Here is a 17,214-nt window from a genome sequence, read left to right on the forward strand (position 1 = left end):
AATGGTCAGTACTTCAAGGCCATCTTGTGCTTGCAGTTAGTGCACAGGATGAGCCCTTATGCAGTGCATATGGTGTAATTACAGAATCTACCAACAGGGGGTAACAAGGGCCAGCCTGTACAAAATATTAAATTGCATATGACCCAACCACACTTCACATGTCATCATTATTCACCATTTAAATGTAAAAGAAAAAATGGACTTATAGGCTCACTTAAATTGATATACCTCTTGGTTCCACCTTCTGTGTTGATTTTTGGTTCCTCCTAAGGTTTTAATCTTAGACGTGGGGAGGTTTTTGTTCCTGCTAGTGCCGCTCTGTAAGGCTCAAATGGGATATTGTGCATTGTTAAAAGTTCTGTGTAAATGGTGCAGTCAAATTAAACTGAATCTGAAACTCAGTTTAAGGGAAAGTCCGCTAGTTCACTTGGTTTGGTCTGGACCAAATACAATGTTGAGTTTTTTTGTTTGGTGCGGTTCACTTTCACACTGCCCTTTTTGCAAGTGAACCAGAAACTGTAAACAAAACCAAACATGTGCTTAAGGTCATCCATTCATTGGTTTATCCATTCAACCGTACCAGAGTTCATTTGGAAGCGGACCAAGACCACCTTTTCAGCCGGGTCTCGGTACGGTTGTTTGGTCCGCACCCAAGTGCAATTGCTGAATTCACACCTGCCCAAAAGATCCGCACCAAGAGGGGAAACGAACTTGAGTTCAATTCAATCGAGCCAAATAAGACAGGTGTGAATACACCCTTGATCAACTGAATCAACTCTTAATTGGGCCCATTTGAGCCACAGCAAGGTCTCAAGTCCAGGTTGCTCATTGTGTATACAGAGACAACAGCATCCTCTAGTGACTTGATAATGACAATGCTGGAAAAAAATTCACATATCTATTCTTATCACTGGTATATTCCAGAGTGTTTATCTCCTTCCAAGCACTTTTCAAATCAGTTTGGCAAGGAGTTTGTGACTGGTGTCATTTAAGTTGCTTAATTTTATGTTCTGTAGAAAATATAAATATATAATATCAAAATTATAAAATGTTTCCCAAATTTATAGAAATGCTCAGTAAGGACCCCTCACCTTGGTGAGCTGGGTCCTACCACCTTAGTGAGAAAAAAACCCTTAGATTTGTCTTTCAACAAATTTTTCTCAGTACAGGAGCACAGTGTACATTAGCATGTCATCCAATGACAGTAATAACTATTTCCTTATTTGAAAGTAAAGTGAACAGATGTGCACAAAATGCACTCTGCTTTTCCGCTACCAACCTCAGATGCTAGATATGCTGTGGCGATGTCTCAGACACCCACAGAGAGAGAGTAACTGAGGTAACTGCATGTGTGCTAATGAACTAGAAGAAAACTACAGGAACTGACAGTTGGAGGTGGGTGAACCATATTCACGAACGCTCACGCTGTCACACGCTAAACTACAATGCATCAAGCAACAGACTATGCTCTCCTGGGAGCGTCAGGAGGGATATCGCCACCTGCACTGCCCATCAAACAGCGCAGGTAAGAGATGCTAGTGTTATGACTTGACACACATGTGAGCTGTGTTACAGGAAACCTCATACCACGAAAGTTACTCGACACTCAGTATAGTGAAATATCACATAAGTGAAGCAGGTCTGGCCTATTAACTTCTATGTTCTAATGTTTCTGGATTTTTGTAAATACGAATATGCACATGTTTAGGAGCAGGTCTTCTTCAAGCTCCATCCAGGATCTAGAGCTGAAAGTGGGAGATCTACACTTGCCTGGACCACAGACCCCTGTGTCTCCATTTACTGAAGTGTTTACTCCTACTTACTGTAATGCAGTCCACTGTCCAATACATCATCGCTATGGTAAGCACTGACAACGTATTTACAAGTTTACTTTAATACAAAAAGGTTTTTAGGCAAGTGATAAGGATCTTACTGAAATGAGAACTGGTTTCTGTAACTTTTCACATGCGTGGCCTTCCTCATTTCTGTTTATGTTCTTTTACACTTCATTTCTTGAATACAAAAGTATTATTGAGGGAAGTAGCACCTGAAACCAATACAGTTAGTCATTAGACAGACAACTAAACCACATGTAGTCAGTGTTTCATTTCATGGTTCCATAATACATGACATGAAACAACATCTGAGCATGCATGTGTGCGTGCACTATGTGTATTTGTTGTGTCTTCCATTGCTAAATGTATTACCTATATCTTGTCACTCAGAAAATCACCAGGTGAGATTCTTCTCAGACGAAACTCCTCCTCCAGTACCCAAAAAGAGTCAGATGAGAACCCTGTCCCTCCCAGAAGAGACTCTGAACCCACCTTACCACGATCATAAAAGAACCTGCAACTATCAAAATCCCCTATATATGATAACACCATTCCACAACACACTTACACTACAAGAGGGCGAGATACAAGAGAAATATCAGGGTCTGTCCTTGCACAAGGTGACCTTTGATACACCAGATGAGCAACTTCAAAGTGTCTTCAGAAGCTTCCAGAGCCACGAGCAAGTTTCCATGGGCATCCAAGAGTGTTATCTTCAGTTTCTCAAGAACACATTGCAGAACATTGAATCGAGCGTCTTTCTAAATGAACAGGAAATGGAGATGGCAAAGACTTCTCAGCCTAATGACTTTATTTTGTGTGAGCAGCAGTGGACTGAGAGGGATGGTTTCTACTTGGTGCGTTGTCTAAAGGTTTCTGGGAGACTGTTTTCAGCAAAGGTAAGAACATCAACAGTATAATATCATAATAGACCATCAATCTAAACTAGATGCACAAGGAATCTAGTTAGTAACTGTAGCAATCTGAATTTGTTTATGTATATGTGGGCGATAATGCACAAGGGGTTTCAATCCAAAGCTGTAAGTAGGCCATCAATGCTTCCCAGGCAGAGCCCCTGAACCACAAGCAGAATGCACACCCTTATAAGGCAGCCCTAGCTTGCAGTAGAAAACCCTCAAAAAAACCCACACTTCCTTCATCATGCCAGGTGTTGAGCAACAGCATCAACAGTTTGACATGTGCTACCAAGACTTTAGAGCATGTTTTTAGTCACAATGTAACAATTTTCTGGTAAAGGACTTAGAGAATTAAAGAATCCTATATGTTGCATGTTACTTATGAGTGAAAACTCAAAATGACTCCTAAATATTTCATCAGGTTCACAGAGGGGATTCAGTATCAGACTGCACCATGTCCATGCTACATCCTAACATTGAGCAAGGGTTGGTCCATTTTCCACAGTGCACAGCTACGGATCAAAGTTCCACCTCACAGCATGCTCAGACAACTCCAGAGCCTTCACATGGGGACACATGCCAACAGCAAACAGTTGCGGATCTTCTGGAGAAAGGTGTTAGTGTGATTGTGGTAAGAGACTTTCCATTGGGAACACTGGAGGACTTTGTTGAGGAAGGACACTCTTTGCACTCCACCCTTCCTGAGGTTTATGAGAGGAGGCTTTGTCTTCTTGCCCTCCAGTTGGTTCTAGGACTACAGCAACTGGGACATTTTAAAGTCATTCACAGGGAATTGAAACCACAGAATGTGACATTAGTGTGGCCTAGTATCATGCGCAAAGAGGCTGAATCTATTGATTACCCTAGTGAGATGAAAAGGGGAAGCATGAATACAGACACTTTTACAGGTATACCCATGATCACAGTATCCAAAGAGCACACAGACAACAAAAGGACGAAAAGTGAGATTTGTCAAACCTTATGGGAGAAGTGGGGCACACCTCGTTTGGTCCTGAAGAGTCATTTTGAGGATGAGGTTTTGCAAGAACCAAAATCCCAAGAGTTCCAGTTGGGGACTTTGCTGAGGTACTGCCTACATCTCATCGACAGTTGCTCATCTGTGTGGAAGGTGCCCCAAGACACTCCATACACTCCAGGCTTGCTATGGCTGGTCACCCAGCTTACATCTGAGAAACCTGGGCTACTATTAGCTGATGTGGTTGGTGTCCTCCAGGCCCTGCTTTGGGGTCCTCGAGAGGGACTCTTTCAGCAGAACCAAATGGAGAGCTCTGTTCTTTCTAATTGGCTACTACTTAAGCGTTCTCTTTTGGTTCTCAAGCTTGCCGAAAAAGGACTCTTTCAGGATCAGACTGGCTTGGACTGGGAAGACTATCTCTGTCTGCAATATCTGTCCCTTACTAACCCTGAGACTATGCGTAGCATAACTGAACGTATGGGCCTTCATAATTTCATTACAACTGCTTAAAAGATCATGTAAATAGTAATGACAGCAATTATGGTAAGCCTCAGATATAACTGATCTATATTTTGTAATGTCACTGATATGATCTAAAAGAACAGTTTTACAATCCTAAGAACAGATCACCTTGTCCCATATTTGTAATTCATATTCATGAACTGCTGTATACTTCAGGAGCCCTGCACAACATGCAGAAAAATCTAGACATCGTGGCCACAAATGTAGAATTTGTCCCTTATTTGAATTAAATCAGGGCCACATCTGATTATTTTGTTCCCTCGTTTTTGGGTAAATCGTTGCTATGTTGTACTAATTTGTTTTAATTTAGGTAGATCGTGTAAAGGAACAAATTCTTAATTTGTGGCCACAATGCCTTTTTTTTTTTTGTCGTGTACAAGGCCCATACATATGCATCACTACTATTTACTAATTCTTCTTGCTACAAAATTAACATGTAAAACACTTGTTACATATTTAACCCTCATGTACTGTTCCGGGTCAATTTGGCCGATTTAATTTTTGAGTTGTCGGAAATATCAGTTAACTTATGTTTTTTTTTTTTTCTTGAATCTTGTCCACAAAGATTTTGTTACGTTCGTACTCTTCCCGGGTAAATTTGACCCGCCTATTTTAATGTTCTAAGGCAACTCTACAGACCCAAAATAATAACATTTATAGGTTATATTTTATATAATTTTTTTACTATCCTATGAAGCTAAAAAAGCTTTCCCCCTCTCCTTTCAATACAGAAAAATATTTTGTCAGCCAAAGATGGTAAAAAATTAATTTTTTCAATCTATCTGAAATACTATTAAACCTATTTTGTTTTTCTTGAAATTCTGTGACTCTTTCTCATTTAGGTTCATGAACATGCATGTAAAGTTTCAACTTGCTGATGTGTCCACAAAGATTTTGTTACGTTCGTACTGTTCCCGGGTCAATTTGACCTGCCTATTGTAATGTTCTAAGCCTAAGGCAACTCTACAGACACATAACATTTATTGGTTAGATTGTGTTATTTTAGTTTAGTTTTTTTATCTCATTAAGCTAAAAAGGTGCTTTCCCCCACTTATTTAAATGCAGAAAAATATTTTGTCAGCCACAGATGGTAAATATGAGCTATCTTGTATCTTTTTTTCAATCTATCTGAAATACTATTTAACTATTTTTTGTTTTTCTTTCAATTTTGTTACTTTTTCTCATTTAGGGTCATGAACACGCATACAGTTTCAACACACTGATGTGTTGTGAAATGTACAGGTGCTGGTCATAAGATTAGAATATTATGAAAAAGTTGACTTCAGGAATACCATTCAAAAAGTGAAACTTGTATATTAGATTCATTCATTACACACAGACTGATATATTTCAAAATGTTTATTTCCTTTAATTTTGATGATTATAACTGACAACTAATGAAAGTCCCAAATTCAGTATCTCAGAAAATTAGAATATCAATTAAGACCAATGCAAAAAAAATATTTTTAGAAATGTTGGCAAGTCCTGTTGGAAAATGAAATCTGCATCTCCATAAAGTTGGTCAGCAGCAGGAAGCGCTCTAAAACTTCCTGGTACACGGCTGCGTGGGCCTCGGACCTCAGAAAACACAATGGACCAACACCAGCAGATGACATGGCACCCCAAACCATCAATGACTGTGGAAACGTTACACTGGACCTCAAGCAACGTGGATTACGTGCCTCTCCTCTCTTCCTCCAGACTCTGGGACCTTGATTTCCAAAGGAAATGCAAAATTTACTTTCATCAGAGAACATAACTTTGGACCACTCAGCAGCAGTCCAGTCAAGACGCTTCTGACGCTGTCTCTTGTTCAAGAGTGGCTTGACACAAGGAATGCGACAGCTGAAACCCATGTCTTGCATACGTCTGTGCGTGGTGGTTCTTGAAGCACTGACTCCAGCTGCAGTCCACTCTTTGTGAATCTGAATGGGTTTTGTTTCACAGTCCTCTCCAGGGTGCGGTTATCCCTATTGCTTGTACACTTTTTTTCTACCACATCTTGTCCTTCCCTTCGCCCCTCTATTAATATGCTTGGACACAGAGCTCTGTGAACAGCCAGCCTCTTTAGCAATGACCGTTTGTGTGTTGCCCTCCTTGTGCAAGGTGTCAATGGTCGTCTTTTGGACAACTGTCAAGTCAGCAGTCTTCCCCATGATTGTGTAGCTTACAGAACTAGACTGAGAGACCATTTAAAGGCTTTTGCAGGTGTTTTGAGTTAATTAGCTGATTAGACTGTGGCACAAGGTGTCTTCAATATTGAACATTTTCACAATATTCTAATTTTCTGAGATACTGAATTTGGGACTTTCATTAGTTGTCAGTTATAATCGTCAAAATTAAAGGAAATAAACATTTGAAATATATCAGTCTGTGTGTAATGAATGAATCTAATATACAAGTTTCACTTTTTGAATGGTATTACTGAAATAAATCAACTTTTTCATGATATTTTAATTTTATGACCAGCACCTGTACATACAGAATTTTTTATACGTTTGTGATGTTTACGGGTCAATTTGACCCGCATAGGCAGCCATTCAAAAGTAACTGAACAGACACAAATTCCTTAACTGTATGTCAGAGCTCCTCAACTCTAGTCCTGAAGTGCCTCCTAGTGCCAGTGTCTTGATGAGTTTAACAACTTTTTAATTTCAAAGTTTGTGAAAACAAAACCGTTTAACCTTTTAACTGCAAGTCCCACTCTTTGAGCATAGACATAAAAATGACTTTTCCAGCTAAAATTGTTATAAAACTTGAACACTTCAGAGCACAGATTTAAGATTGGTATCTTTTTAAAGGTGAAACATCACATATTATTGTAGAAGTAAAAAAAAAAGTTAAAGTAAATTTATAAAAAGTTAGTTTTCATTTTAAATGCAAAATATATATTTGTTATATTTTATATAAAATAGCGATTTTACAAAACACGTTTACCACCAAATCTTCAAGAAAATCAACGTTTTGTGCCAAATTTTAGGTTGATATCTCAAATAATTAACTTGAGTGCAATTTTGTTGATGCAGTACCAAACTTTTCCACTAGATGACTTGATATCCATTTATTATTTGAGTGTTCTGAACCATATTTCAATAATTTTCTAAATATTTATGTAGACATCCCATTCAGAAATAGTTTGGGCAGTAACTTTAATATTTGATTTGAATTCAATCTCTAAAACACATGCGTATAGAATAAGAGTGCATTTGGCAAACGGAGAATCTATCGCCATTTATCTATTGCTCTGTCATTTCTTTGAAAAAACAGTGACCAAATATGAAAACTAGAGTCCGAAACCTTTCAAATGATATATAGTTTGGCAAGATTACTTTAGGTTTAGACCAAGATATTATCGTTAAAAATGTGTAAATCGCAAACGTCTCACATGTGTGACTAAACTATGTATGATTGCAAAATCAGCTTCTTGTTGGAGTTTGACTTTGTGGCGTTTACTTATTAACAATAACTGGAAAAAATTAGCATTACGAAACATTCAACAGGGTTAAAAGAGCAACAATGAAGTCTTCTAAAAACCGAGTAAGACGTTGTCTAATAATTTACATTGTGCTTATGGAAATCAAGAGGTAGCAAAAAAAAGGTAGTGGTGTAAGGTGAGCATTTTTATTCTGCACACTGTCAAACATGCAAACAAATCCTATTGAAGACTAAACTCCAATTCATGCACACATTAAGAAAACAACTTGAAGACACTGGTAAAAAGAAAATCAACATATCAGCAATGAACACCACGATTCTACAAACATTGTTGCTTGAGGGTTCTTAGCCATAAATGTTATGCACTAAAAAGGATCAGTGTGGGAATGGGTGAAGGGGAAATCAGCAAAGAATCCAATTACTTTGGAAGTTAAACCCAGTGGTAATGGCTTAAACTAATGGTCACTGTGGAAATTTGGTTTACACTAGTGCAAATACAACTGGAAAAAATAAAAAACCACCAGCACAACCCTTACAAGAACTACAGCATAGTAATTAACAGGAAAAACAAAACACTATTCAAATTTGACATTCATACTAGGTTTCTTTTAAATGGTGACCATGTTGAATGAGATACAGCGTAGTAATTAGAAGCAAGATGTGATTGATAAGCTTTATTCGTCACTATCGGAGTCTCTTTCGATGCTGTAAGCCATGAAGAAAGCGTCGGGGCGGGTTGGGACGAGGGGATGACCCGGTCTCACAATCTCAAAGCCCATGAAACTGAACGTCCGCAGCAGCGATGCTGGAGATAGAAGCGCAAAAGTTAGAGAGTTAAATTTAACAAAAAAGAAAAAAAGCGGCAAGAAAACAGGAAGAGAAAAGCCTTACCTCTGTCATCTCGGCTCTTATGGAAGCAGATGAAAACGTGATCAACCTGTAACTTCTCCTCTGCAAACTCCAGCAAGAGTGAAAAACTGTTGCCCAAAAAAAAAAAGGAACAATCAGTTTAAGCCACAACTTTTTCTGTAGGGAAAAGAGAAAAGATAAAATGTTAATTTGACTAACCTATCTTTGCTCCCTTCTGGGAGGACACCAGTGGGGATTTCGATGTAAAGGTTTGCCCCCTTCAGTGCCCCCCTCCAGACTAAATGCTTGCTCACAGAGCAGCGCCGCTCAAAGAGCAAAAAACGTACACGGCTGTTCAACTGAGGGGCTTCCTCAAGAACCAGTAACTGAGCATCCTTCAAAAACAACAAATACAGTTATTTATTTAAATATATATTATATAGTCAAGGACAATTACTAGAGCACGGCCATTTAAAACTGTAGCATTTAAATCATTAACATGAGAAATCAGGTGAGGTGAAATGTCCAACGTTATTTCCCACAGGTGATGAGATTAATATGCAGATATTATGACCCTTGCACACGGAGATAACTAATAGCATACATCATGCACGGACTCTTTATGGGAAAAGCAAGTTAAGACACTTATTGCCCGTTTCCCCCGAGCGGTACGGGTCAGTACATTACGATTCAGGACCGAACACCCTGATCCAGCTTGCGTTTCCACCGCCAACAGTACCCTTACTTGATAGACGTGGTATATGCCAGAAAGTAGCGATCAACGATAAAGTGCGACAATAAGCACAACTCTGCCTCTTTTTGTTAACTGTCAGTTTTAATGAACAATAATAGCCATTATAAATGTAGAAGTACAAAGTATAAGAGGCTTATATAAGAGGAAATAAAGACAAAAGCAAACAATTCAGTTTCTTACCTGGTTAAATAAAAATAAGTTGTTTATAAATAAACCGCAGATGAGTTTTAAACTACATTCTCGCCTGAAAAACTTTTAACTACATTTCATGACACAATAACAGTAATATTTTGAAAATTACGCGGGTTTTTGGGCAATGATGTTTCACAAGTCCACAAGAACGCATAGAGAAACGGCTGTTGTCTGGGTGAAAACATAAAATACACTTAATATTTTTGTGTGTTTGCACACTCTGATGTAAATAAGCCCAACACTCATGGACAGCAAAGCGGAACGAGTGAAGGAGAAGCTGTATCCCCTTGTATCACGCAAAAGTGACGATTCTAGTCAACCAATCAACATTCTGCAGTGAGTTTAGCTCCACCCTTTTGGTACCCTCTGGTGTGTTAGGTACCCCAACGGAAGGATACCAAAAACGTGGTACGGTATTTTTGGTACCATTCACAACTTCTGACAATGGAAACAGACATAATTGCGTACTGAACTGTACCGCGCGGTGGAAACGAGCCAATAGTAAAAAAATTTTTAATTTCGGTTTAAGTGAATTTATGTTATCATTTATTCACACAAATACATTTTCATGTGATGTGAAACATGAACCAAACCCTTGTACTCACAGAATAGAATAGCTTAGCTGAAAGACTGTGATCCCGCTGATCATTCCCTCGCCCACCTGGGATCTTCAGGGGTGGGAGAGGGACATCAGGAACACCACAGAGGCCCCGGACACGGGTTACTGCAGCGATGGGAACTGTAACCATAAAACACGATACACTTCTAAATACTCACAGTATTACATCAATACACAATGTATAAATATGTAATAAAAGCTAAATATAAGCTTTAAACTTATAATTCTACATAAATAGTATATTTGCATGCCCTTGGATTTAAAAAGAAAATATCCTGGTCTAAGCAAGATCATGAAGGTTTGAACGCAAAACTTTAGCCTGAACAAAAATGAATGCATCTGTGCATAACCAGCACAACATCATTTCACTTCAGCTAAGCAATGTGAGGGCAGCAACAAGAACTTTCATTTGTCCTATTGAAAACAGCCTAATCCCTGAAGTCAGACTACCTTGACTCTCTATTCACAAGGGACACAGTGAGCCTGTTACAGAGGCTGCGATCACATGGGAGAGGATGAACGGTAGTTACACAACAGCCTGTAGCAGGTGAATGAACACCGACATAATTCAAACCCAATGGGTACAAGGGGTTACTGCACGACCAGAAACCCGCTGATGAAAGCGTAGGCTAAATAAAACATCCGTCCATATTTTTAAACCTGGATTTGTGACGCATCACTGCATATAACACATGAATAATCTGGTGGGCAACTTCCTACCAAAAAAGTGACAAGAGGTAACTGGTGTTGCAAACAATCCACATACAAGTTTAGACATGACTAACGTTACATCTAAAAATCACATGTACTAACCGACATTTCCCCTTTATACCTGCTATTCTTTGATGAGAATGTATCAAGACGAACAGAACCAAAATAGATTTCGCTCAACTTTTCATTCTACAATACAGATAAAATCAATCGTTTAAGAAATTAATTATAGCTTAAACCAATAAAATCCTCGTGGTACACCATACAGTGCAGCAATGACGCATAACAGAGAAACAAACAAGGGGGGATGGGCGAGGCGACGATTAGCTATTAGCACATTACAATTCGCCTCATACCGGTTTTAACAGCTATTTTGTGGGGAATGACTCATTTATATGACGGTTGGTTATTCTTACTCAAAGTATTATTCATAACAGTGACACAAGAGCAACATACCCCACTGTTTTTGCTTTTTCCAGTTAGCATTTTAACGTCAGCCACCTCGCGAACACCTAACGTTACCCGTCTATCCCTTGCGACACCTGAATAAACCCGCTAAGCATTTGTAAAACTATAAAATAATGTCATATAATGAATAACATGCTACACAATGAAGTTTAAATCTCATATTAGCTCAAAAGCCAAACCGAGACTACATAGACTTCTAAATACATTTAAACAGACGTTAGCAATAATGAGTTTGAATTGATGGTTTGGAAGTTTCCAGAACTATAAAGGAACCGGTTACCCGGCAACAGGCCAGTCAATCATTCTAATCCGTGACTGATTGACACGATCCCCCCTGAACAGACAGCGGCTTACTCGCGTGATATTTAATAATTTAAAATACCATTATTGAAGGAATTTTGACATATGGATCGATTTGAATTTCATTTCGCAAGCTAAAAAAATATATACAAATATAATATACATTACGTTGTATCTCGCCATACAATTTATAGCTGGCTAGGCTGTCCAGCTAAAACAAGGCCGCGCGCGAGCCATCTAAGTTACATAAAAGTCCTACATTACCTTTCGCTCTCGGGTTTATTACGGGTCATTTCGATCACTGGCATCTTGGATATATTACTCTCTTTTTCTCTGACAAAACAGTGGCTATTCAGGATCGTCTGGAGGTTGGATTTAACCATCCGGCCAACGTCAAGGCCCTGTACTTCTCTGTCCGTGCGCCGACTGAAAGCGTTAATGTCTGTAGGCCCGAGGTAATTATACTCTGAAACACGAGTGGGCGTGGCTTCTGTGTTACGTCTTGCGCTTGGAAATAAACGAATTAAAATTTATTCGTGCTCTTTGTGTTTTTTTTTTCTTTTCTCTCTCTCTTCCCTCATTGTTGTTATTTTTGTTGTGGGTATAATAATTATTATTTATGTTCATTATTTTTATTATTTATGGTGAATTGTTGGATGTTCCCTGTCTGTTTTATGTACAATTTGCAATAACAATAATAATAATAAAATTGATTGTACTCACAAAATTCGTTATGATAAGCATTAACGTTTGGTTTATGAATGCATATTTGGCATTCATAGGATAGGTTATAATTTATATCTAATAGAGTTAGAAAAATCTGTTAATATTTGTCCTTATTTGTAGGTCGCTTTGGATAAAATCGTCTGCTAAATGACTAAATGTAAATAATTAATTATACTTCTCATTGTTACAGTACTCAACACGATAAGCAGTGCAAGTACTATCTAAGATTCATTATAATTTATGTATTTAAATTTTTTACTTACAAACATCTAAAAAAAAAGACTACTTTGTATGTATATGAGCAAATATTACCAACATTCAATTCAAGATTGCAAATCGGCCATGTAAAATCACAAGTGCTTGTATTTTTAATAATAAAGTCTCAGCTGTTCCTGTCCATCAGGGCTCTAAAGAACTTGAGACTCCTCCTTATACACAGTTTATTCCTGACCATTCCGGCTTTGCCTGGTAAGAACTGCTCGTTTCATACTAACCACCACTAATACAGTTGTTTTTGTTTGTTTATACTCAGAATTATATGCATTACATTTATCAGCCCTATTACTGAGTTGCCAGCTCTCGTAATTTTGTACTGTTTGCAGCTGTAAAAAGACTGTAGATGTTTTCTGTTATATTTTAATAACAGAACATCACTTGTTGAGCTGTGCGACACCTGAGACAGACTCGTGTGAATCTATCAAATAAAGTCATATAATAAATAACATGTTATAAGGGTACAAGTTTAAATGTCCTTTAATATACAAATTTAAGTGTAAGATATTTACAAGTAAGAGATTTACTTTGATTTAATCTTCAATTCCACAGAAACTTCCAGAAAGGATCATCAGAACAAGTAGGCTATGTATCTCTGACCCACTTATATAACACTTAAATATTTTGAAATAATTCACTGTATGTTTGTCATTACATTGAATTTCTAACTGTATCACTCTTCATTTCTGAGTTACTCAACTATCTCCATTCAACAGTGAAGTATCGGCGCATATTTCCGGTGGAATCCTTGAGTAAGGTGGAAAATCCATGGAAGGGGATCACTCTGAACCGTTGTATATTAGTGGCCATGGTCGTTGTTGTGGTCAACTCAACGGTTGAAATAGTACAAGGTGAATGTGAGTTATGCAGTAAATATTTGTGCATGCAAACTTCCAGTCAATTATTATTCCAAATTGAACCCTGACGTTGTAGGGGCCTGAGGTGTCTTGAAGGGATTTACTTTGCTTACCGAAAACTCTATTGATCAGGGCCCATATTCACAAAACATTTGATCTTAGTTCTCCTAAATAGCAGTAAAGGTTTTTAGCTAAGAGTTTTCTCTTAAAACCTATTCACAAAGCTGCTGAGACAAAATTTTCTTAAGAAATAGAGAGCAGTCAGGGCAGGGTTGACAGTGATTGGCTGATAGTCTCTGTCAGAGATTTATTCATGGAAATATTGTAGAGCACAAATAAATAAAGGTTTGAAAATACAAATGTTAATTGCCACATTAAAATAAAGATTTTAAGGCTAAGTGTCACTAATTAAACATGTATATGTTCAGCTAATTGTCAACCTCTTACAAATGTGCTTCTCAAAAACAATTAGGGGAAAGGGAAGTGGTGTGTGACCTATACTCAGAATTTGTGCTCTGCATTTAACCCATCCAAGTGTACAGTGAACATACACCGGAGCAGTGGGCGGCCAATGCTGCTGCGCCTGGGGAGCAGTTGGGGGTTCGGTGCCTTGCTCAAGTCGTGGTATTGAGGGTGGAGAGAGTGTTGGTATTCACTCCCCCCACCTACAATCCCTGCCGGACCTCAGACTCGAACCCACAACCTTCAGGTTACAAGTCCAGCTCTCTATCCATTAGGCCATGACTGCCCCTATTATATGCATGTAATTAGCGGATATGCATATAAACAGCCTTTTAATTAACAGAGTACAATAATCATGGCTGATAGTAATACATGCAAACGTAAAAAAACAATAACAACTGGATGCAAGAACAGCTGTTACTTCTTGCCCAACTGGTTGATAAAAACAAGGATATAATCAAAGGAAAATTTAGGGTTTGGATAACCTCCAAAACCAAAGGTGATACCTTTTTAAAAGGTCATTATTGTCAAATGTTTCTGAAATGTTTACATTCAGAGGCAACAGCCATTTTAGGAATAGTTTGTGGTTTGGGAGTCCTCTTCAATAACGTTTCACAGATTTAGGAGCTAGTTTTAGTGCTAAAACACGTTGTGAAATACTCTCAGAGCAAAAATTTAGGACTGGCAAGCCCATTAAAAAAAAAAAAGATTTAAAATAAGCCTTAAGAATTTTTTGTGAATACGGGCCAAGAAGTTTTGTCATTTAATACATTTATTTAGCAAGGACACATTAAATTGATTAAAATTGCCACAAATGTGTAACAGAGACAATAGAGCCGTACTTTGAAGCAACAGAAGAGGAACCTGGATCAGAGCTTCAGGCTGGTGAAGCAGAGGTAAGGCTCATTTGAATCTGCTTGAACAGTTTTTAGCTAGTTCATAGTTTCTGAATTGTCTGTCTTTGCTGTAGTCTGATTCATGGTGGGACACCTTTGCATTTTGGAACTGGGGATCTGAGGATAAACTAGAAGAGTTTAAAAAGAAAAGAGCAGCAAGGCCTAAGCAGGATGGAGAGAAGGTTGGACCACGGAAGATCCGTAACAAAGAAATGGCTAAAGGATTTCTCAAGGAGAGGGAATAGTCTGGGAGGGAATATTCCTAAAACAGTTAAGATTAAATAAATATAAGTATACACTACCAGTCAAAAACTACAGTAAAATCATTAATATTCTGAAATATTTTCACAATTGATATATATATATATATATATTCCTTCCTTTATTAACTTTATTCCTGTGATCGCATCTGAATTTTCAGTCTTCAGTATAACATGATCCTTCAGAAATCATTCTAACTTGCTAATTTGCTGTTCCAGAAACATTTCTTCTTATTTTCCATGTTGAAAACAGTTGAGCTGTTTAGTATTTTTGTGGAAACTGTGATATACTACGATTTAAAAGTAACAAGTAAGATTTAAAATAAATTATTGCTATTATTCAGCAAGAAAACATTAAATCAATCAAAATTGTTAGTAAAGGAATTTATAATGTTACAAAAGATTCTTGTCTAATAAATACTGTTCATTGATCTTGATATTTATCAAAGAATCCTGAATAAAATGGATCACTGTTTCCACAAAAATATTAAGCAGCCAAAACTCTTTTCCGCATTTTCAATAATGAGAAGCATTAACAATTGAGCACCAAATCAGCATATTAGAATGAATTCTGAAGGATCACAAGACTTCAAAAACTTCAAAAGAAATCTTAATTATTCCACACTTTTGACTGTTAGTGTGTATATATAAATGTACTTGTATAAAACATTTTCATCTGAAATGTTTCATAAGATAAACCTAAAAACCTCCTGTAACATTTTGAGAGAATTTTGCAGGAATCATAGTAAATAGAGAAAACGTGCTTTTTGAATATTTGCTTTATTCTAACACAGCCAAATATTTTAATGCGCTCAGCACTGATGCAAATCTCTGTTAACAGGACAGCTAATTATTTCATACAGCTAAAGTGGTCTAACATTTTTTTTATATCATTGAATATGCAAAATATCCCCCTAATTACCTAATTTACACTTCAAATGACAGTTTATGTTGTATTTTTGCATATGTATCAAGTCAGTTTGAAAAAACTTAGAGCTTTGTGTATTTACAAGCAAAAATAAATGCAGATGTATGAGGTTTTTATTCATATGGTGCTATATATATATATATATAAGCGCATTTCAAAGAGCAAAAGGAGGGCATCAGCGACATTCACACTTGGTCGCTACCACATTGGTCTTGAAGGAGATTTTGGTGCTCTCGCTCTCCAGCTCGATCACACTCAGGTCATCAAACTCCACCGGTACGCAGCAGAGAGAGCGACTGATGGGCTCGCCGCTCTGAATTTGGCTGTTCAGGAGGATGGCGTGGTTGCTGCTGCTGGTTAGGGGGAATCTACACTCTCCCTCACAGTTGTTGATGTTGACTTTAAAGGGCTCAAGTAAGAACTTCCTCAAGGACACGGACAAGCTCTAAAGCCGACACTGACTGGGCACTGATGGGCCAACTTCATCCGCTCTGGCTGCTCTCTGAGCTCTTTCCACCTCCCAGGTACTGAGTACCATCTGCAAGGCCTTCAGAAGCAAAAGAGACCGGTACTGGGCCTTAACGACTGTAAATGAATCATAGTTTAAATGAATTATAGTATTTTTGATGCATGCAATTCAATGGGAACATATAGAGCTGGCTTTTATTTAGAATATTGGTGCTTAAAAAAATCTTTTGACAGGTAGTGTATATGAAAATATATTTAATGCTCACCTGCATCATCGTCCTCTCCTTCTGGAGAAAGGCCACATAGTTTACTCAGTTTCTGAAGCCTGTCAATCACCTTTTGCCCCGCCTCCTGCTGTTTCACCTCAGCCATGGCTTCATCCAGTCTCATTCTAAGCACAGACAGCAGAGGAGAATCTAGTGTCACCTCCACTCTGTGAGTCTGAAGGCCTTGCTGCCTCTCAGGGAAGATAAATACAGTCGGCATGGAGGAATTCACCAGTCCTGATAGCAGGGACTCTGTGGATGACTCTCCAAGGCTGAGAGGTGGAAGGGAATGCAGCGCATCCAAAGAGACACTGTTTGCACCTTGCTGAGATGTTGGTCCCTCTTTCTGAGGAAGGACGTCACTCAAGAACTTCTGCAGCTCGTAGAGGAAAAGATAAGTTCTGGATGGGAGTTTCTCATCCAGTGGATTTCTGAAGAAAAATATTGGCAATGTTCTGAATGGACTATTAGCTTAGTGAATACTGTGTAGTATATGTATC

General features: G+C 38.1%; 2 protein-coding genes and 1 pseudogene across 3 annotated transcripts; 2 read left to right on the top strand and 1 right to left on the bottom strand.

Annotated features, from left to right (window-relative positions):
• Window positions 1-1,319: 1,319 nt before the first annotated feature.
• LOC306867739 (inactive tyrosine-protein kinase PRAG1-like) lies at window positions 1,320-5,066 on the top strand. Its single transcript, XM_079413583.1, has 4 exons — window positions 1,320-1,525; window positions 1,709-1,860; window positions 2,226-2,734; window positions 3,174-5,066. Exons 1-4 carry the CDS (start codon window positions 1,446-1,448, stop codon window positions 4,236-4,238), a joined length of 1,806 nt encoding a protein of 601 aa, XP_079269709.1. The 5' UTR covers window positions 1,320-1,445; the 3' UTR covers window positions 4,239-5,066.
• A 2,786-nt stretch (window positions 5,067-7,852) lies between these two features.
• On the bottom strand, window positions 7,853-12,017 carry LOC306867235 (ornithine decarboxylase antizyme 1-like; annotated as a pseudogene). Its single transcript, XR_013786124.1, has 5 exons — window positions 11,843-12,017; window positions 10,086-10,219; window positions 8,754-8,929; window positions 8,577-8,662; window positions 7,853-8,490 (listed from the first exon to the last, which is right to left on the bottom strand). The product of XR_013786124.1 is annotated as an ornithine decarboxylase antizyme 1-like (transcript).
• A 718-nt stretch (window positions 12,018-12,735) lies between these two features.
• LOC306867236 (uncharacterized protein) lies at window positions 12,736-16,099 on the top strand. The gene is made up of 5 exons (XM_079412836.1): window positions 12,736-12,772; window positions 13,130-13,157; window positions 13,294-13,428; window positions 14,722-14,792; window positions 14,867-16,099. Coding segments are annotated over exons 2-5 (378 nt in total). The 5' UTR covers window positions 12,736-12,772; window positions 13,130-13,156; the 3' UTR covers window positions 15,038-16,099.
• Window positions 16,100-17,214: the final 1,115 nt, after the last annotated feature.

The sequence above is a fragment of the Barbus barbus genome (genome assembly GCF_936440315.1).
Source record: "Barbus barbus genome assembly, chromosome: 49".
Lineage (NCBI taxonomy): Eukaryota > Metazoa > Chordata > Actinopteri > Cypriniformes > Cyprinidae > Barbus > Barbus barbus.

Excerpts from the sequence above, each read along its gene's own strand:
- LOC306867739 (XM_079413583.1), top strand. The coding sequence starts at position 1,446 with ATGCATCAAGCAACAGACTATGCTCTCCTGGGAGCGTCAGGAGGGATA. Across the intron at positions 1,526-1,708 it reads CTGCCCATCAAACAGCGCAG|GAGCAGGTCTTCTTCAAGCT; the intron begins GTAAGAGATGCT and ends GCACATGTTTAG. Across the intron at positions 1,861-2,225 it reads TCCAATACATCATCGCTATG|AAAATCACCAGGTGAGATTC; the intron begins GTAAGCACTGAC and ends CTTGTCACTCAG.
- LOC306867236 (XM_079412836.1), top strand. Across the intron at positions 13,429-14,721 it reads AACGGTTGAAATAGTACAAG|AGACAATAGAGCCGTACTTT; the intron begins GTGAATGTGAGT and ends AATGTGTAACAG. Across the intron at positions 14,793-14,866 it reads TTCAGGCTGGTGAAGCAGAG|TCTGATTCATGGTGGGACAC; the intron begins GTAAGGCTCATT and ends TCTTTGCTGTAG.